At 40.6% G+C, this 21,811-nt stretch overlaps 1 protein-coding gene across 1 annotated transcript in view; it reads right to left on the reverse strand.

The window, feature by feature from the left end:
* LOC133424882 (receptor tyrosine-protein kinase erbB-4-like) overlaps positions 1-21,811 on the reverse strand; it is a 382,181-nt gene that overhangs the window by 47,445 nt on the left and 312,925 nt on the right. The window contains exon 20 of the mRNA XM_061715451.1: positions 10,493-10,678. Coding sequence (XP_061571435.1) covers positions 10,493-10,678 — 186 coding nt within the window. The remainder of the gene's footprint in view (positions 1-10,492; positions 10,679-21,811) is intronic.

The raw sequence follows: 21,811 nt of genomic DNA on the forward strand, positions 1-21,811 counted from the left end.
GTGACTGCGTTTAAATGACAATAACCCTTTTAAAACCTGAATATTGGCAATAACCCGAATTTGCACGGCCATGTAAACACCAATAACCCCTTTAAATAATCCCTGGGTTACTCCTTTTAAAATCTGAATATTGGGTCATGTAAACGCCAAACGGAATATCCCCATCAAACGGAACATGAATTTGTTTTCTGCTCATGCTCTGTTCGCAAGGAATCCTGGTCTTTTGAGTCCAGGAAGTTCTTATAAACACGGAGAAACACAAGACCACGCCACACTTTTGGAGTGAGGAGGAGACTAATCACTTCATAAATGTAATGAAGGATATGAACATTTCTGCATTTGTAGACGGTAGAAAGTACCGGGATAGCGAGATTTACAAGAAGGTGAGCGAAAAGTTGCGCGAAGCAGCATTTGTTTTGAATTTGGATACAGGAAGAAGAAGCGGAAATGGCGGTAATTGTGTCATGATGTTCTCCGTGCATCGCTGGTTTGATCCAGATATCCCGAATGATTAATCACCATGTATACAGGGATAACCCTGTTTGCTCACGCATGGAAACGGAATATTCAGAATGTTTCAGTAACCGGAATATTAGCAATAACCCAAATTTTGACTGCATGTAAACGTAGTCAGTTTGTGATAACGTGATAATACAAAGGTCCCTTCTTGTTTATCTGCTGAATAAGAGACTTTAGATTCAGTATTTGTGATGCAGGGTAACAGTCATGACAAGCCCAGACTAGTTTTGCAGTCTTACATCATGCAGTCTGCACTTACTTAATGTTTTATTTACTACTAGCAGCATGTACTGGCACGGGAAACTTTCTTTCTGCAAGCAGCCCTGAATTATGGTTTACCCATGGGATGCATCTTGGGTCAAAACATCAACATTTTAACCTGAAGGGATACATATTGTGCCCTCTTTTTTCAAGAATAGGCTGACATCATTTTCTAAAGTAAAAGAAAAGGCCTACGACATACCACAGAAATACAGTACAACAGTCTCCAGACACGTCTTCGCAACATTTGTCACAGGCGGAGACAGACTTTTAAGTTGACTCTACTCCTCTCTTCCGAGGTTTGTGCCTCTTCTGAAATGTCCAAGCAATGGTTGATTGATGGAAGTTTAGTAATGTGATTGGGTTCAATAATAGTCTGTCATCAGAAGATGCATGGAGGGGTTCATCACTCTGAAGGAGCCCCAGGTAGGTCAACATTGGGAGTGTATTGATTCTATGTGTGAAACTGCAATGTATTTGGAGGTTTCATCACCATGGACATGGAGTTAAAATATTAAAAAATCCTGAGAATTTTTTGTGGAACAAACTGAAAAATCAACATCAAAAACAACAAACGGTCCTTGGGCAGGATCGCATTAAAAGACGAGACACGTTCTGTTGATGAGCTCCAGAAAACCTCCTGAAATCCACAAGAAGGTTAAGGCTCTACGCTGCAAGGAAAAATAAAAAATAAAAACCCAGTGGAAAGCTTTTACATTGTCTTGGCTGAGATTAATAGAATCAGTTTTAAAAAAAAAAACAAATAAGGTGCTTTATTTTAAGTTCAAGGTTTGTGAAATGATGCTGATTTTGAGATAAGTAAAAGACTGTATTCCTCTCCCGGAACTTTTTATTGTTTGTTTGTTTGTTGCCATTGCATATTAAAATAAAGGAGACATTATGAAAAAAGATAAATTCTTTTTCTGTGCTCGAGGGCACATATTTAGATCTCTGAAGTCATTACAATACCAACATCTCTGGCTATAACACTATTCTTTCTGTCACACAGCTTTCTGCCAGTCTAAGTTTGAAAATCTGTCGCTCAGTGAACCGCTCAGATTTGCGGCGTTCAATGACATCACAGATCCAGATCAGGGTAGAATCACCCCACCCTCCCATCTCTGTCTGCAACCAAGTTCACATCAGGTTGCAGTCATTGCTCCTCTGAGGCGGATAATGTAAAGTTATACCCATGGGGGCTACAGTAATGAGAATTTTATATTGTTAATTAATTTTGCCTTATTTAACTTATTGTGTTGCAGTCTGGGGCGACACATATCCAACTAATATGAATCCTTTATTTTTACTATAGAAAAGAGCACTTAGAGTTATTTACAATACGCATTACAGAGAACACACCAACAGATTATTTATTGAATCAAGATTACTGAAGCTCAATGATTTGGTTAAGTTACAGACACTCACAATCATGTACAGCTAAATGTAAAGCATTACCAGAAAATTTACAATACATGTTTACTTTCAATTCAAATAACGAAGGTAGTCGAAGAAAATTTAATTTTAAATATCTATTTGTCCGAACAACTTTAAAGCAGATGAGTGTTTCTGTTGTTGGAATTAAGTTATGGAATTCATTACATGATTTAAAGGGCTGTATAAACATATTTCAGTTTAAAAAAAAAATTCAAAGAGAAAAAAATAGCAATGTATCGATGAAATAGTTAAGATTTATAATATATGCGTATGGAGACAGACAATCTATCTTTGTTTTTTTTGGTTTCCTTTCTTTGTGACGTTAACTGAGTAATTGTAATTGTGCAGACCATCTGCTATTATTGTTCAATTTTGTTTTAAGGGAGGGGCAGGTATAATTAGATTTTCTTCTTCCTGCTCTTTCTGGTTATGGAATATGCTTTAGTTGATGATTGTGTTGTTATTTTACTTGTTTGTTTCTTGTTTTTTCTGTTTGCATATTTCCACGATCGGAATAAATAAAAAATGAAATGAAATGAAATGAAATAATAGCATTTTTTGGGGGTGGAGTCAGATCCTTATCTGCCTGACTCCGCCCCCTAAAACCCACTGCTGTGGGTAAAGCTGTAAAACCTGCCAAAAAGAGAAACGTGGTTGTGACTGCCTGGTAATTTGACAAAAGCATGTCACTGACATTCCCTTTCGGTGTATAATCACTCTAAAAAAGAAAAATTTGAGATGGTACTGCACTATTCAAGACTGTTTTTGACGGGACGCACATCTGCTACGATCAAGTCTCTTCAGTTTCCATTTGCTTAAGGAGTGGAGTGTTGCTAGAAGTAAAAGAGTGTTAAGCATTTGTCTGTCCCATTTTTTTTGGTAAATTTCTCTAAATGTCAACACTCTACCTCAATTAAGGACGCTGTAGTTTTCCACTGTTCTTGTCATACTGTCTAGTCAGACACCGGTGACGAACGCAAATACTACACATCAGTCCTTTGTCTTGTTTCTGATGTTATGCGGCCTTCGGCAAGCTTTTATTTCTTGAAAATCTGTGATTTTTACGTCATCCTTCCTCTCTCCTGTCTTCAATCCCAACAACAACCTTTTCAAAGCTAACTGAAGAGCAAGGGGGAAATTATTCTCCCCTTAGCTTGAAAATTGTTCTTCTTCTGAAGGATGCTCTCTCTGCTGGAGGAGAGGTTCCCCATCATTACCTTGAGAGCGCAAAGATCACTCAGGGAAGCAGGCTGTGAGTTATTTATGCAGCCAGCACGCACACACACAGAGAGTCACAAAAATGCTTGCATGAATGCGTAGACACATACAGAGAATGTTTGTCCTTTTATGGCTAGAAAAATATCTCAGGGCTGTGTGATGGAGGAGCTGTGAAGAGGATCTGCAAATGTACAGAAGGTAAAGCAACAGAAGAACCCAGCTCACTGCCTTTCCTGTCGTTAGCATGTCAACTCTACAAGTTAGATCTGGAAAACTGCCTTTTCTCAAACTGACCTGCTACTGGAAGTGCAGACAATAAAAAAGAGTAGCTTATGTAAAGTCAAACTGATTCCTGTTATGAATATTTCATGTCACAGTGGGGCATGAATTCATGGCTGCATCTCCTTAAAGGGGCAGTCACCAGACCACTTGGAATAGCTGTTTGCAAACATTAGCTTCTTTGTTCAAACCCGACAAATGCCACTCTGTCACCCTTGTCACGTGTTTTTCAAGATATGAAGGCTAATCTAAAATTGGACAAACAAGAACTCACAAAATCAGTCAATAAAAACAAATGAATAGCGTAAAACCATCCAGCCAAACTTTGCATCAAGAGCATAACAGCAGTGACTGCTATCAATCAAAATCTCAGGAGAATGTCACTGCTCTTTGTGGGTCGGGGCCAGTTATCTCTTTTTCTCTCTAACATAAGAACCAAGACCCTGACATTTCCCCCTCCCGCCGCCACAGGTGAAATCGAATCCAATTATGGCAATAAGTACCTGCTTAAGTAACCTGTTCCTCAAGCGCTGAGGGATCATCCATCATGGAGAGATAAAAGGTTAAGCTCTTCCCCACCAACCTCCCAAACCCCATAAAACCAGTGTGCTCATCACTGACAGGTGACTGTCAGCTAAATGAAACAGGAGAATACATCGCTTTTAACGACCAATACTAATCAATTCCAATAGACTGGCAAATGAAGGAGTGCTTTAAAGCAGGAAATTGTCTGTATAATGTCCGTAAAAGGCTTTTCATGCACAGTGAGTTATTTATGATGGTGCCTTTAATGAGTTAACGGTTTTTTCCTGGTAGCACATCGGGTTGGATGGGAGTTAATGGCAACATTAGGGTGTTGACTATCGTTGAATACTCATCTCTCATTTCACAGCCGTGAATGTCCCCAACTGAACCGTGGGAATTTATAGTCATTCAATATTAGTTTTACTCCATTTATCCACTAACTGGAAGAGGCACGTGGTTTCTACTAACTTCCATATGATGATGGACAGCATTGTCCATTGATGTTGAACGGGATGAAGTCAAGCTTTGTCAAATTGGATCGTGGGTCCGTTGAGTCGAATTGGAACCATTGCTTGCTTCAGACATTGAGAAAAGTTTAACTTTCAGGCCATCAGCCACCACACAGCTCGTGTAAACCAATGAAACCTGTGTCAAAGGCCTCAGCTTTCCTGTGTAACTTACGAAAAGGTTGTTTGGTTGTTTATTGGTTTGACGACGGTGTCAGCAAGGGACAACCCAAAGCACCAGATACACTCACTGTCAAGTGATGCTCCAACGCTACTGTGTAATGCACGGTTCGTGACACTATGAGACTTTCAGTTTTAGCAGATTGTTGAGCTGTTCAGACCACACAACTCACAGTTGTAATTTATTTTTTTTTAGACAGGACAATGCATTTTAATGAATACTACATTAAGCAGTATAAATATACCGGGTTTTAGCAGAAATGCTAGTTTCCACCCGCAGTCCCCACAGAAAACCAAAAACAATTCAGTCAAACAATACAATCAAACAAGGGAACACACATAAAACATACATAGTAGCAAAAAATATATTTAGCAGCATTTAAAAGCAGTATTTATTGTATCTAAAGTGACTTGAGTCTAAAGTGACTTGAGCAAAAAATGCATATTACCATAATGAATTACCAGCAATGGTAATATTATGGTACTAAGAGTATCCAAGTTGCGTGACATACAGTACTAAGTGTGTGTTGCATTGCACATAGCCTTAGTATGTACGAATTAAAACAGATAACATTAAAACAAACTACACGTATCATTGGTGTTGCATTACAGGTGTGAGATGCACGAACCGAAAAAGTGGCTTGACTTAAAGCACTTTTTCTAAAAGGAACTATACAGTCGCCTCTAACACCAGCTCTGGTTAATCTGTTTGAATGTCTTTTCCCAAATTTTTGTAGTGGAGGTGGAGCCTGGCCATGAAAGATTTTATAGATCAAAATAGCGTAATTATATTTTACAATGTTGTCCCAGTTTAAGCGCTCATGCTTTTTTAATATCTGACAATGATGGTATGTTTTGGGTTTTTTATCCAATACTTTCAGGGCTTGTTTGTAGACTATTTCAATTGTAAGTCTCTCAGTTCTTGCAGTGCTACCATTACATGACCCATGAGTGACAGGAGATCACAGCCTACATAATCTGACCACTTGGGTGACTTGGTCATCAAATTTGTCTCATGTCAATATTTTGTCAACAAAACACATACATGTAGGAAATGATGCCTTACCATCCTCAGATCCAAGATGTGCAATGTACTGTAATAAGAAAAAGAAGTTGCCTGCTCAGATGGTGCATAGTTTTTTTGTCTTATTTAGAGGTTCATTGGTGGTTTTCCCAAAAATGGATGATTTTTTTTTTCAGTATCTTCATGCACGATAGCAGCATTTATTTAAACTTCACGAGAGACCACAATTGCATAGCTGCCTCTAGAGGACGCCAACAAAAAAGGAAGATGATATGAGGGATATTCTTTCTCTAAAGGTCGAGTTAGTTATTTACAACAGAATTATAAAGTGATACCTCAGCAGCAGAAAAAAGTTTTTTTGGCACAGGAAGTCTCAGAGGTCTCTCTCAGCGTGTTTATTATGAAGGATTTTCAGCCCATCACTCCAGCAGAGTTGAGTTAGTCAAGGCATGATTTCTAGCCAACTTTTAATAATCAGTATTAAATCCCAAAGGGATGAGCAAATCGCCCACATTCAAACATAGTGTAAAAATATTTCATCAGTTGCATAAAACAGATCATTTTTGCTGGATATGATTAATATATCTTCAACTGTAGAAAAACTATGCGTGTATTTTACACTGGGTTTGGGTCTGTTTAACCGTGTACAACAGTAATGTCCTGCAAGGATGTGGTCTTTGTATAATATTGTGGCAAGAAAATGCATATGAATGTGAGTCCTTTGGAATTCATCTTTTCTTGAATGAATTTCCCGTAAAATGTGATCTTATGTACATTTTAGTCACAATACACACACTCTATATCCTTAGGCTGCAAACTCCTGACCATTGTAATGTTTTTATTAAAAGAAAATACTAATTAAGCATTTGCAGTACTGGAGGAAAGAGTAAGTGAACTCAGAAGAATGATTTCATCAAAACATATGGTGAATCAGAAGTTCATACATCTGGAGTCCAACTGCTGAAATGACTTTGGAGGTGGGGCATGTTATATGCCGCAAAAAGTATACAGAGAGTCATTCAATTAGTACATGGTGGTAATAAGCTTGTGTAGACTGTATAAGGTGGTTTAATAGAGCATGACTTATTCCCATTCCAGTTAAGCCAAAAATGATTGGGGGAGGCCAGCCTGGTAGCAGGTAGAAACCATAGACTGTAAGAAACAGGGGACAAAGCATTAAAGGGGACCTTTAAGCAGGCTTTGAATGTCTTAAAAACAAGCTTTTGATTGTTTTTGATAAATAAATTAGAAATTCAGCCTCTGAGCCATGTCTTTATCTTCCCATTCTCTAACCTCATTATCTATGCAGGATTCTGAGTGGGCGGGGCTATGATAATGAGGCTCTGTGCTGATTGGCTGCCTGAATGACGGGATACACCGCTATGAAAAAATGGTGGAAGCTCCGGCCAGTGGAGTTAGTTGTTGTTAGTAGAGTAAGTGGTTTTCACGCATCAGAGGCCAACTGATGCAAATTGCATTTTGGTTACGTAACGAAAGGGAGCAGAATCTGAACGGTTCGTAGATCCACATCACACTGGACGGCTCATCCGGGCGGCTGTACAGACACTGCAGAATTTGGTTGCTTTCCTCCTTCTCTGAGTTGGCAGGCTGAGGGGAGACCACTTTATATATGTTAAAGCAAGAGAAAACCTGTTTTTCATAATAGGTCCCCTTTAAGTCACATTGGTTTTTATAAAGCGGTTGTGAAGCCTCTCTTCCTTCAGACGGGGGACAGCCATGTTGGGACACACCCACCATATCTCAATCAAAGTTAGCCACCAGCTCCTTTAGCCAAACCCTGGCGAAATAGCTGAAGAGCTGCCAGCAGACGTTTACATCAGATTACCCCATTTAAAGGGTTGACTCGATAGAGAAATCAAAAATGACTGTCGCGATTAGCCATCGTTGGGTTAGTACACATATCTGGTTGCTTCACTAAGCCATAATCTTAGCATTATGACTATGGATGAGGACGTGATAACGGCTAGTCATTGGTTGAGCCGTCTGTCAATCAATCATATTAGAAATAAATGTATTGCTTGATATAAACTCTCCTGATGTGGTACAAAACAAATCACCCCCCTCAGAGTCATGGGTGTGATATATAAAGATTCAGACCAAAATGTTTTTTTTAACTGGGCTGTAAATATTTTTATTTCTGTTCAAAAGTTGAACATTTTAACATGAGAGTGACTGGAGAGTAAACCACTTTTAGAACCAGTCTCTAATGTTTACATCCATCTTCATTTGAGAGGTGAAATGAGGACTGGTGGACCACTAACCATACTACACCAAGACTCATATGGCGCTTATCCACTAGTACCTACTCAGCACGCCCCGACTCAGGACGCTTTGTCCCGCCTGGTCTCGCCTCCACTCGCCTCTTCCCCGTTTGTTTTTAATACCCAGATCAGAAGTAGGAGGTTGGAGTGAAGCTGGTGTGACGTATTTGATTGTGTGATCTAAACGGAGAAGACAACAACACTAAAGCTGTAGAACCTGGAGGAGATGATATATGTGCTGCTGGGTCTGTGACTTGTGTTCGACATCAAGTTAAAAAATTAGAGTGAAAGAAGCTTCAAGCGGCGACGCTTTTTTTGAATTTTGTTCGTGTCGCGCTGATGAGAAATCAGCTGGAGCCGCGAGCGGCTGGGAAGTGACAGAGCTCCTGGTAGATCTGGTCGTTCCTTATCGCCCATCTAGATCTCTTTTTAATTATCTCTTCAGCCACCAGGTTTATGAACATCTGCACCTCAGAGGTGGATCACCAAACAGATGTTTGCGCTGCCATTGCCTTTCGGATAAAATGAAGAGCCGCGAGTCGCTCTCGCGCTGATTCCCGCTTCCTGATTCAAACGTCTGACTCCAGCCCCCCGACTAATCGGTGGCCTGTAGTGTGATGATGTCAGATACAGCTGACTCAGCACGCTCAGAACCTCGACAGAATAGATAGTAGTGGATAAGTGCCAATAGTCTCTCAGTCGCCTAGCCGTCCTGGTGGAGCCCCGTCCTGGACCTGAGAGCAGAGCCCAGTAAGGATCCTGGAATGGTCTGGGCGTGAGGGTAGCTCAACTCCAGTACCCGGCTGCTCCAGCTACTGTGGGAGGTCGTGTCTGACAAGCTGAATGGCAACCAGCTAGCCAGCCATCTTGCAGTTAGCTCTGGTTAGCAGGCTTTGTCCAGGAATGAAGGCACTTATCCCACCGGCTTAGCTAAGCTTCCTTCCTGCACCCTACCAGGCCAAACTACAGCTGCTTGCTGTCTGTTAGTTATGTTATGTTATGTGTGATCTGTACTTAAAGCCCAGAAGTCAAGTTATTTACATGTGCTAAATTAAAAAGGTAGCTAAATTGACAGCTAGCCTAGTTGTTGTCCGAGGAACTGAAAGTTTTGCAACTTTTGTTCTAACGTTGAGACTAGCATGCTAGATGTAGTCCGTTGGTCCACACGGTGCTATCAACTCATTTCCACAGGACCTGCCATTACCTCACAATAAAACGTTAAAGACACATTGTGACAGACATGAACGCAGAACTTTGAGTGAATGCAAAGAATAAAAAAAACACAAAAGGAGTCCTGTAGACTGATAATTTCTCTTCACTCACATGATTATGCACTCATGAAAGAAGAGTTATGCCAATGGACCCCGATAAACTTATGGACTTGAACTGAAAGCATCAGTGGGTAGAACAGCGAGTCTTCAGGATATACTTTGACACTGCAAAACAACCCTTGTAAAGGAACAGAAAGAGTCGCTGATCATAGTGATCAGGCTTTTGTCAAATCCTCCTTTGTTACTAGTTCTACCAGATTGATGGGGGATGCCTCTGCGTCGCAGCAGATGTCTGACTGCACAGCGTGTAATAGCAGCCTAGCACCCTCCTGCCTCCCCCGAGTTCATTTTTAGAAGTTACCCAGCAGTTACAATATCAAACAGCCTGGCAGTATCAATGTAATCTGCAAGCTAAACACAAACAGTTCTTTGGGGAAGCAGAAGCACACATGCATGCAGATTTTCTTTGAATTGGAAAGAATGGCTCTTTAATTTGATTACCACCCGCCATGATGCTGATTTGCGTAAAAAAATAACAAGATGTGGACAGAGTTCAAGGTTGTTCGGGCTGTTTGTGACTAGCGCCAGGTGCTACTGCAACATTTGCATGTTGCTCTGCATTTGCAAGTGTGACGGTCACATGAGATTTTAGGGATTTGTGCTCATGTTGTATGAGTGCACTTTTATTCTCTGCCAAAATTTGACTCGTGGCGACACAAAGAGGGTTTCCAATTCCATCATGGAGCCAAACAAGGTCACGTTAATGAAAAAAACAACAATTCTATATTTAAACAGCAGTCATTTCCCAAGACGTCCACTATTGTAGAGCAAACCATTAAGAATCGGAGCAGCCGCTAATCCTTTTTCCAGTGCTTTTTACAACCCGTTGATAATGACATCCAAACCTTTCACATGCCAAAACATGCACTTAACACACAGATATAGCAGCGGAGACAGACGTCATCCAAATTTGCCGTGATTACGCTCACTTACCTTTGCAATTTGGACACACCAGTTAAGCAGCAGCTGTGACCCGATGTTGTCCTTGTGCTCGTGCACGTAGTCGAGGAGACAGCCATGGGGCATGAGCTGGGTGACCAGCTGGATGGTGGGGCTCAGGCAGACCCCCAGCAGACGCACCAGGTGGGGGTGCTCCATGCTGGCCATGATCAAGGCCTCCTAGGTGAGAGGGGGGGGAAGAGACAGAAATGGACTAAGTTTCTGTAGATTTGATGTACTCTCAAGATTTCTACCTCAAACAATCTGTTATTTTCGACACACATTTGCAGCTGACTTGCCCTGAGTCAGAGGGTTGCCCTGAGACATTGCTGAAATGAAAATGAATCAGGCTTTGACTTTTGAAACTGCAAGCAACCAAAATGACTAACTCACAAATCCATGGTCATTAAATACCGCTTCCAAATAAACCGCCAACATAAATTGAGAAGCGTCTAACCTCTCTTTAGGAATTCAAAGTTGGAAACCATGTTCCACAAGACAATCAATAACTAATTTTGCTGCTGTGAACATGTGTCTTAGTTGCAATTACCAATTACAAAGAAGGGATGGCTTGTCTGGAGCACTGGGCCAAGATTTTAGGGGCTTGGTATTATTGTTTTTTTTTTTTGTCCTTTTGGATGAGATTATCTAAATTTGTTTGGATGGTGTCCAACATTTTACAACTTACTGTGGACAGATATCTACTTTTAATCATACCAAATCTGTGGGGAAAGAGATTTTAAAGCTGTCACTCTTCTGCTTTCAGGTGTCAACAAACAGTAATAAAGATGTCATCCTTTTTTCAAAGGATGACAACATTTCCTGAGGTATTATTGAAATTTCGACATACTTTGGAAAAAATTCAATAGAAATGCAGTCAGAAGCTCCCTTTTCAACCACATTTAAAACAGAGGGATTTAGGGGGAGGAGTCAGACATTCGATTCCAATCCACTCCCCCTTTTTTGGGCGTGACTCTTTTGAAAACATTGTTGCAGTTGTGTGCAACTAACTTTCATTGTTACAGGAAAGGCAAAAGGATAAAAAGTTGGGGAGAGAATAAAATGGAGAAGCTGGATAATTCTGTGATAGGGGTCTGTGAGGTTACAGCACTTTCGATACTGAGACTGATTGGCTCTCTGAATGAGAAAACTTGTGTATTCTATCCTAAAAAAATGTGATAAAGTATGTTTCTTTTGTTAGGAAGTACAAACATCTAAATAACTAAACAAAAAATTGAAAAAAGTAAATAGCTGCTACCAGGAGGTATCAAAGTAGTTGCAAAAGACACAAAATCATATCAAGATCTCATAAATATTGTAGATTTACAAAGTCTAAAACAGCAGAAGTAAAAAAATTGAATTTGTGATTCTGAAAAGTACACTAGGACCGATCGGATCAGGTGTTTATATCAGGGGCAGATACTTTTAAAATTAATTGATTGGACATTAGAATTGACACATCCAATCAAAACACTTAACTCAAATTCAAACATTTAATTTTTAGTTTAAAAAAAAAAAAAAAAAAAAAAAAATTTAGTTTTACAATAAGCCCAACTATATTCATCCTGCTCAGTTGAAGTGTTGTCTTTAACTAATTTCAAGGGCTGGCCAATATAGATTTATGTTTTTCTGCAGTTTTGCTACTGTTTTTTTTGTTGTTGTTACAAATATTTGATTTAAAAGCAGTGAAGAACTGCATCTTGACTTTGCAATTAGAAAGGAACATAAAAATAAAGGGATCGCTTAATTCACACATCGGAAAATTATGAAAAGACATTCAAATGGAATAATTGCACCTATTGTTAGTTTAACTGACAACAAAGCTGTTTTCTTGTTGGGCAGATTGATATCCTAGAGGTTTAACTGACTTATATTAAAGTGTACCAGATATATACACATTTAACTGGTGGATAATTAAATAGAGAAATAACTCCAAAACACTTAAAAGCCACATCAGAGAGAGAGAGACAGAAAAAGGTAGGCCTTGAGAATTCTTTTCAGAACATGAAGCATGTTTACCACCCTCAGGTGTTCAGGAAGGTTGAGCCACAGATGTGGGCTGTAAAAAGAAATGAGCACTGTAGCACGGGTTTATTTTGCACTTTGGGTAAATGAAACAACCTTTTCAAGAAGACCTGAAAGTTCTTGAGGGTTCAGTGAAAAAGGAAAACAAATCTGATAATCAGGATGAAGACGGTAAAGAGTTTTATAAAAACATAAAAACATGTTCCCGTTGCTGAGACTTGAGCTCTCTTTCAGTCTCATGGCTCCGATAACGTAAATAAATCCCCCAGTCTTATAAGATCATTACATCTCAGAGTGTAGGACTTGAATCTGCTTAGTCTTGAGTACAATCTCAAGAATGGTATGTGAGGACTTTACAGTGATGAGACCTCCTGAATCATACGCTACAAGGGAACTAGCATCAATAACAGTCAACAATAAGCAAAACAATAAATGTAACCACACTTCCCTGTGCAGAAACTACATCAGTAAATAAGTGGCGCAGGAGGAACATGTGGTCCAGGTGGTGGTGAGGGGGAAATGGCTTTTCAAACATCAGTTTTGAAAAGGGAACTCGAGGTAAGTCGAAAGAATTACTACGTCAATGCAGTTGACGTTAATGCCGTTTCATTGGCTTGTAGACAAAGGCATACGTTTACATACCATCCTTTTTCTCTTGGATACAGATAATTAGTCTGCTTCCTCTACATCCAACTTTAATTTCCAAGGGACAGAAGAAACTATCTCTGGCTGCCGTTGAAAAGATGATGATCATCTTTCCTCTGTGATAGCTCAAAATCAAACAGTTCATACCAGATCAAGTCAATATTTGATCAGATGACAAAAACAGGCAATGTGCCAGACAAAAGAGGATAAAAGCTTTGGATAAAATACAATCTGATGATAATTTATCCTGTCATTTGCTTATTTAAATGGATCTGTGTTCAAGCAATGATTAGCGCAGAAGAGAAAGTCATATTGATCAGCAAAGTCAGAAGACAATGGCCCAAAAACACGGATACATACGTCCAATAAAGATCACTCAAAGAGTAAAGTGTGTTAAAGTCACAAAGGAACCCATGGCAACCCAGACTGAGTAACCTTTATTTGTATGAGTCTCCATTCTTACCCTGAAGTTAGTTTATTTATCAGTATTATGTTCTATTTACATAGCAGAACACAGTGTGTCCAACCATGCATTTATTATCCATGGAAAACATTTCGCTGCATTCCAAACACTTCCATCTGGAGGAGGAGTTGGGCGCATAAATTAAGACTTGTGGGATGACGACGTTATCTGCATGCGCAGCATCTGTCCAGAGTATTCTCACAGCGAGATACAATCCTGCAGAAGCCCATCTTCAAAGCTGCACAAACACAGTCTTTTTCATCTATGTTTTAGCAGAGAGCACAGAGGAGGTCTTAAATGTTGCACTAACACAATTAGAGCACCAAAAATGTGAGTCATGCATGCTTGTGATGCGCAATGCCGGTGAAGAGAAAGCCACTGATAACATGAGGTGTACTTTCATTAGCATTTTCTGCCTTCCCGTCTCATCTCTCTCTCCAGCAGATGGATGCAGAGGTTTGAACAGTTGGGATTCGACGTTCCGTAATTGTTAAAGCAGAGCTGCAAGCGGAAGGATGTGTGGTGGTGATGAGGTGTTATGATTGCGACGACGGGTATCGCGACTGGCGCGGAGCACAAGCCGCGTTTGCCGTTGTCGCTTGAAAAACACTCGTGGCCTCTTGGTGGCTCTCTAAAACACGTGCACTCTCAAGAACACACACTCCAGCTTGTCGACTTTGCAGAGAACAAGGGGGTCATCAAGTTAGGTTATACAATGGCAAATATCCACCTTACGCCCAACTAGGGCTGGGCGATATGGACCAAAAGTTATATCTCGATATTTTATAGCTAAATGGCGATACTCGATATATATCTCGATATTTTTTTCTGTGCCTTAATTGGGGTTTCCCCCAAAGCATTATAGCATAGCATCTCCGTTAGCTTCATTTTTTTCTGAGGCAAACCCTTAAAAAAACAGTCAGTTTTAATACAAAGCCTCGTGCCAAATGTCACACAGGTTCCTTTATTAACAGAGGTCTGCACAATATAAAAATGTATAAAACAAATGAAATAAAAATAAACTGCCTGCATATATAGAATAAAAATGCTTCTTGAATAAAATAAAACAAATATCCCTTTCCTGCATAACAATTAAATTAAAATACACTGTGCAATTAATACAATGTAGACAGTAACAGGCAGACTTTTCCACTGAGGTTGACAGTTGTGCAAATAATAAAACATTTGTGCAAATCTCAAATAAAACATTCAAGTCAATTTGTCACAAAATAAGCTATATCAAAATCATTAAAAAAAAATGTAAAAAAAAAAAAAAAAAAAAAAAAAAAATTTAAATCGATATAAACGATATTGTCTTGTACCATATCGTGTTTGAAAATATATCGATATATATTAAAATCTCGATATATCGCCCAGCCCTACGCCCAACCCATCGTTGGGATGATGTTTCTATGTTGGTTAGCTGTACCCTCCTTACACCATAAGTAGAGCTACCCAAGGAAATGCAACTCTCGTATTGTGATACCCCAATTTTTCCTTTCCCAAGTAGTACTGAAAATTGCCAAATTAAACTTGCAATCTGGAGGCGCTCAGTCGTGTTTTTTTGAGAGGAGCAGCTTCCTCTGTTGTGTTATGTCATCAACGCCCTGCCTCCTCAAATTTAGACTCATGTACAGAAATGCTTACAAGTCCCCAGGATCTCTTTGAGTTCTTCTTTACATCCCTGAGGATACTGTTGTACGTCGGGAGTCGTCTTGGCTACACCGTCTCCATTTATAGACAGCTTGTGGATGAGATGGATTGAAAAACACTCGGATATCACTTTGCTTCCCTCTTGATCTTTAGTCTTCAGAGATCTCCTTTTTGTGAGGTATATTTCACATCAGCAGAGGTTTCTTATGAACAGTTAAGTTAAAATATTTGTCTTTCATCAATCAAAGTGGCTCTGAACCACTCTTCTTAAGTCATTTTAATGCCTAGACTCAAACTGTGTAGAATACTGATTCCAATTAGCCTTCGTTGGACTCATTCATCACTAAATTATTCGAAACAGCCAGAAAATCTTATCAAGGTTGTAGAAAGAGGGCTCATGCTTGTTTGTCACATTTTCACTCAAAAGGAATATGGTTGTGCTGCTTTGGCAGAGAACAACCTTAGCCTCTCATAAAAAAGTGGAGAGACTATTTGGAATTTCTAATCAATGCAGAATTGAAGTGCCACTGCCCTGCATCTTTTAGATGTTTCCCTCCAACAAACCTGACCTACATAAACAGACCAACATCATCTTGTCATCAAGGTCTGAACAAGTATGTTAATGATGTATTCATTTGAATGAGGTGTGTTGGCGCAGGAAACATCTGAGGCATGCAGGCGCTGGCCCTGGAGGACAGAACACCGGCCAATGGCCGAACTTTCTTTTTCTTCCAGCAATGTGATGTGTTCCAAAGTCTTCACATGTATTTTCTCACAACTATCGTTAGATGAGGTCCCTTCTTAAATTCATATCCTGAAAAATTACATTTGAGGGGCACTAGTTGTGGTTTTGGTGTTTCCTGTTTTGACTCCTGACAGGTGCTCGACTGTCTGGAGTTTGCATTAGGGCTGGGGATCGATTCAAATGTCAAGAATCGATTCGATTCCGATTCTTAAGATTCAGAATCGATTATCAAGATTTGATTCGATCCGAATCGATTCGATTCCAATATTGATTTGGGTTAGTGTTATTAAAACTGTTTTTTGAGTTGTTGCATGAATTATATGACTGTAGTTATGCAAAATATTACTACTAGTATTATATTGAGATTAAACAGCAAGTATTGCAGCTGATGATGCTGTAAGGACCAATCAGCTCCCAGAATGCTGATAGAACTGCTTTCAGAAACATCATGTGGATCAGAATTATCAAACAGATCCAGGGAGGAAACAGAGATGGATGAAATCATTTTTAATTTTTTCCACATTCCGTTTTTATTTGTTCCATTTTCGGTCTATTTTGGTTTTTAATTTTTGAGCATTTGGTTTTTAGCATTTTTTGCAAATGTAACCCCAAGACAGTATATAAAGTAATGAAATATAGACAATTTATGCAATTATAACCTAACACTTTAATGTTTTCATACCTTTAAACATATTTAAAAGCAAAAACATGGCACCAGTTATTCTCGTGTCCAACAAAACATTCCTTTTTTTGGGGATAAACAAAAAAAATAACCAAAAGTTGTAATGTAATGATGAAAAAAAAAAATACATAAATAAATAAAAGAAGAAGAAGAAAAAAAATAAAATAAAATAAAAAAAAATCGATCTTTAGACATATGAATCGATTTTTAGGAATTAATATGAAAATCGATTTAGAATTGGGAAATCGATTTTTTCAACACAGGCCTAGTTTGCATGTTCTCCCCGTGCTTGCATGGGTTTCCTCCCGCCGTCCAAAAACATACATGTCATGATAACTGATGATTTAGTGAGTGGGTGTGGCTAACTCTCCAAGGGGCTGGCAACCTGTCACTCCTGCTTTTTGCCTGATGGACGCTGCTGAGGTCATGGAGAGGTTTTAGGCAGAGCCTTCTCGCTCTTAAGTAGTGCTGCTATATCTCCACTTTGTAAAACCACCTGCTCCCCTCCCAACAAGTCCACACCTGACACTCGCAGCCACTTCCACGGCGGGCATGCCTCACACCTTCAGATCAAGAGAGGAAGAAAAAAGGGATGACAGGGCGCTTTTATTGTCACTCTGTTATCCCGAGAGACCCCGGGAGTTGTAAACTATGTCGGGCTAAACACCCACTCCCGCTTCCTACTCTCCAGGCAAACAGAGGGTTGGTGTGTGTGTATTTCAGTTTCTCTCTCATCTCCCTGAGCGCTGACCTCCATTACTGCCAGATGACCCGTCTTCCCCGTCTCGTTTCCTTACTCACTTTTCCTCACACACACACACACACATATACACACATTTGCACACGTCAGGTGATAGAGTGGTGGGACGCCGCAAAGCCGGTGCATGTTTCAGCATGTGTTTACATGCATCAAAGCACACTAAATCATTACACTATGCATTTCTCTTATCAAACAACTCAGATTCACACATTTGCCAAGACACACAAATCTCCGTGCATCTCTTGCATACGAGCCAAAAGCACCTGGGGATGCTTTCTGCTGAAAAGAATGTGCTTTTGCGTATGTGTCTGTGTGGGTGGGGGACGTTCGGAGTGTGTTTGGAGCTGGCACTCTAGTGGCTTGTTTCTCAGTGGCGGAGCGTGAGCCTGCCTTTAGATTGCTGTTTAACAAGCCAGCAGACGGAGCATATTGGCTCTGGATGGACGGAGGCCCCCGCTGGGAGAAACGGAGAGAGGAAAAGGAAGAGGTAGGACAAAGATGAAAGTTGTAGAGAGAGGAAACCAGAGAGATAATATTGCAACAAAAAAATGTTGTTGCAGAAAACCATAATTTAGTGTGTGCTTTAGTGAACAGTGGGCTGGTTACTGGCATAGATTTTAGTATTATGAAGTGTCCCATTAACGCTGTTGCCACAGCATTCTCCCGTGCTTTGCAAGTGCCAGGTCCACATGTGTGAATGTTCTCCCCTCACCAGCCCATAATTAGACCCTACAAAGTAGTCTCACAATAGTTGTCATGTCAACAGAGTCCCAACATATTACTTTTTTAATGAGAGCTTCTTTGTGTGCTTTGTTAAGCCACTGAAAAGCTGCTCGATGTCAACACCACCGTCCCTCGTTGTCACCTCAGTTCTACCAACTCATCCAAGAACCATACCAAAATAGCGCCATTACCAGATTTATTTACTGATGGGTGATAGAGAAATGCAGAAAATCCTCACAACTGATGCTGGCAGCAGGTTAGTAACATGAGAGCTAAAAGCAACAACCAAAAAGTTTGTCTGAAGTGTGTAAATAGCATCAACACTTATGAGAATCAGCATCTCCGTTCCAGTCTGGTCCAGGTTGGTGTCATTGAGATGCAATTTCTAGCTCATATTGGAGCAGCTCAGAGACAAGTGGGAAGCAGCGGGGATGAGAATCAGCTCTTCTAAACCTGAGACCGTAGTTCTCGGTCTGAAGAGGGTGAAATGCCCTCTCGGTGTTGGGATTGAGGTGCTGCCTCAATTGGATGAGCTTAAGTATCCAGGTTGTTGATGAGTGAGGGAAGTCAGTGGGAAATCACATCTGTGCAGCATCAAATTTGGAATCTGGACCAGTCTGTTCTGGTGAAGAGACGGTAGAGCTAGGGATGGGCGGTATGGACCTAAAAAATGTATATCTCTCTCTCTCTCCTTCCTTCCTTCCTTCCTTCCTTCCTTCCTTCCTTCCTTCCTTCCTTCCTTCCTTCCTTCCTTCCTTCCTTCCTTCCTTCCTTCCTTCCTTCCTTCCTTCCTTCCTTCCTTCCTTCCTTCCTTCCTTCCTTCCTTCCTTCCTTCCTTCCTTCCTTCCTTCCTTCCTTCCTTCCTTCCTTCCTTCCTTCCTTCCTTCCTTCCTTCCTTCCTTCCTTCCTTCCTTCCTTCCTTCCTTCCTTCCTTCCTTCCTTCCTTCCTTCCTTCCTTCCTTCCTTCCTTCCTTCCTTCCTTCCTTCCTTCCTTCCTTCCTTCCTTCCTTCCTTCCTTCCTTCCTTCCTTCCTTCCTTCCTTCCTTCCTTCCTTCCTTCCTTCCTTCCTTCCTTCCTTCCTTCCTTCCTTCCTTCCTTCCTTCCTTCCTTCCTTCCTTCCTTCCTTCCTTCCTTCCTTCCTTCCTTCCTTCCTTCCTTCCTTCCTTCCTTCCTTCCTTCCTTCCTTCCTTCCTTCCTTCCTTCCTTCCTTCCTTCCTTCCTTCCTTCCTTCCTTCCTTCCTTCCTTCCTTCCTTCCTTCCTTCCTTCCTTCCTTCCTTCCTTCCTTCCTTCCTTCCTTCCTTCCTTCCTTCCTTCCTTCCTTCCTTCCTTCCTTCCTTCCTTCCTTCCTTCCTTCCTTCCTTCCTTCCTTCCTTCCTTCCTTCCTTCCTTCACACACGTATCGATTTAACGCAGAACCATAAATCAGCTTTACACAAAAACATCATCAACAGGAATTTATTGTTTTTACCGCGAGGTGACAAATTCTTACCGTGGGGAATTTTTTTTACGGTAAATCGTGAACGGTAAAATATCGCCCATTCCTAGGTGGAGCCAAAGGGGCGAGGCGCTCTGTTTCCTGGCTGATTAACGTGCTGACTCTCATCTATGGTCACAAACTCTGGGTAGGGACCAGAACAATAAGATCGTTGATACAAGTGATGGAAATGCATTTGTGCAGGGTGGCTGGTTCGTCCTTTTGATAGCGAGTGAGGAACTCCAGCATTTAGAGGGCACTCAGAGGACAGTTGCTCCTGCTCCACTTTGAGAGGAACCAGAAGAGATAGTGTGTGCATCTCTTGGACGCCTGACTAGGTGGATAAGTGTGATCTAATGCCTGATTGCAAAGAGTTGGGTATTGTGCATGACACCATGCTGTAAAACTCAAGTTATATTTCAAAATGTTGATAAATCTTGATGGCAAAAATTACTGTGTGTCCTTTTAATATGCTTAGGATGAGACAAAGGGATATTTTCTCCTTTCTGGAAGTTCATTATAGTTACAACGAGGCCACAAGCCAGTGTTTGCATAGTGCTGCTCCCAAGCAAAAGGAGCAGACTTTAAACTTCAGCACGACTCACACAACTTTGGATGAGTTATGTGAGACAGTAACGCCTACTATCTCACTCTCAAAGCTGTTAGTCACTACAGAAAAGTGAACATGACCCATTACGTAATGTGACTGTTTTTCAAACTATTCCTTTTTAAAATCACACCTCCATCTGAACATGAACACAGTTGTGCAAATCATGAGTTTCCACCAAAATGCTGGTTCCATTGGGTGCACTTTTTCATTTGCAATTTCTATCTGCACAATTTCAAGAGCAATCGAAACACACCTACGGGGACCAAGAAGTATATTTTCAATGTGGAATTATCCAACTGTGAGTACACAATACCCAAAGAAAGCAATTTGTACATCTTGCAAGGTAAAGTAAAAAAAACTAAAACCTGTAGAAGAGCAACAACCAAAACATTTGGCGCAGCAGTGATAATCCGATGCTGAAGACAGCTTAGACCTGGGGGTTTCCATTAGTGGCGTTACAGTGTAAAACCAAGAGGCTGAACCTGTAGCAGCTCCCAAGTCTTTCTCAGCTGTTGTGTTTGTATTTGTACAGCGATGTACCCGGTAGGATCCACCAACAGCAAACTACTTTCACTGTTTTCCAACTGCCAAAAAAAAAGAAGCAAAAAACAAGATGGCAAAGAACAAGAGAAAAAGACCAAAATAGAAAGCCATAATCAACACAGAAAGAGCTGAGATGGTTAATACATTTCTGTTTGCATACTGAGATGATTCGTTCTCAAAGGGACATCAAGATAGTTGAACATATTCAAGTACTGAGTCAACGGCACCTTAAAGGAGCTTGAGGCCGGATTGTGGCAGGATTTATGAAAAAAATCCATATACATTTTAAGTTTTCTAGTAATAATGTCAGATGAAGCGTTCCAAACCCAAAAGAATGAGCCCTCTAGTGTATCTCTCCTTTGCCTTGAACAGGCTGTGTGCTGCAAAATGTGCTGCAATTCGGTCCCGAATTTCCCGCGCTGTCCTGCGGATGTGACGTCACATGACGCTGCATGTGCGTTCTCCCCGTTCTCCCGTGCCGGCTTCACTGTTGGCTGCAGTACCCCCAACGGCCGTCGTGGTGAAGGGTGGCGCTAGAGAGTCTCATTTCTTAAAAGGAGCCTCAAGCTCCTTTAAGGCCATGCTGAAGTACCATGGCTGGATGTTGTTTCTCCTCTTTATAAGTTCCTGAAAATCCTCGGCTGCTCCTTGTAATGAACACATTGCACCATGTTTGAGTCCTCACTAAAGGAAACCCACTTTTGTCCCAAAAGTGGAGAAACTAATGCCAGCTGAGAAGCTAAACATAAAGTGAATAGAGCACACAACCTGCAGTCTCTGCTCTCTTTCACTGGTTGACTGTTACTCTTTCCAGTTGATAATAGCTTTAAAAATAAAATAAAATCAGTCAAGAAACTTGTAATCACTGCATCTCTGGCACTGAACGGATGTGATTGTCGGGCCACCATTTTTCAGTAGACGGTAGGGCTGGGCGATATGGACCAAAAGTCATATCTCGATATTTTCTAGCTAAATGGCGATACTCGATA

The sequence above is a fragment of the Cololabis saira genome, chromosome 24 (genome assembly GCF_033807715.1).
Source record: "Cololabis saira isolate AMF1-May2022 chromosome 24, fColSai1.1, whole genome shotgun sequence".
NCBI lineage: Eukaryota > Metazoa > Chordata > Actinopteri > Beloniformes > Belonidae > Cololabis > Cololabis saira.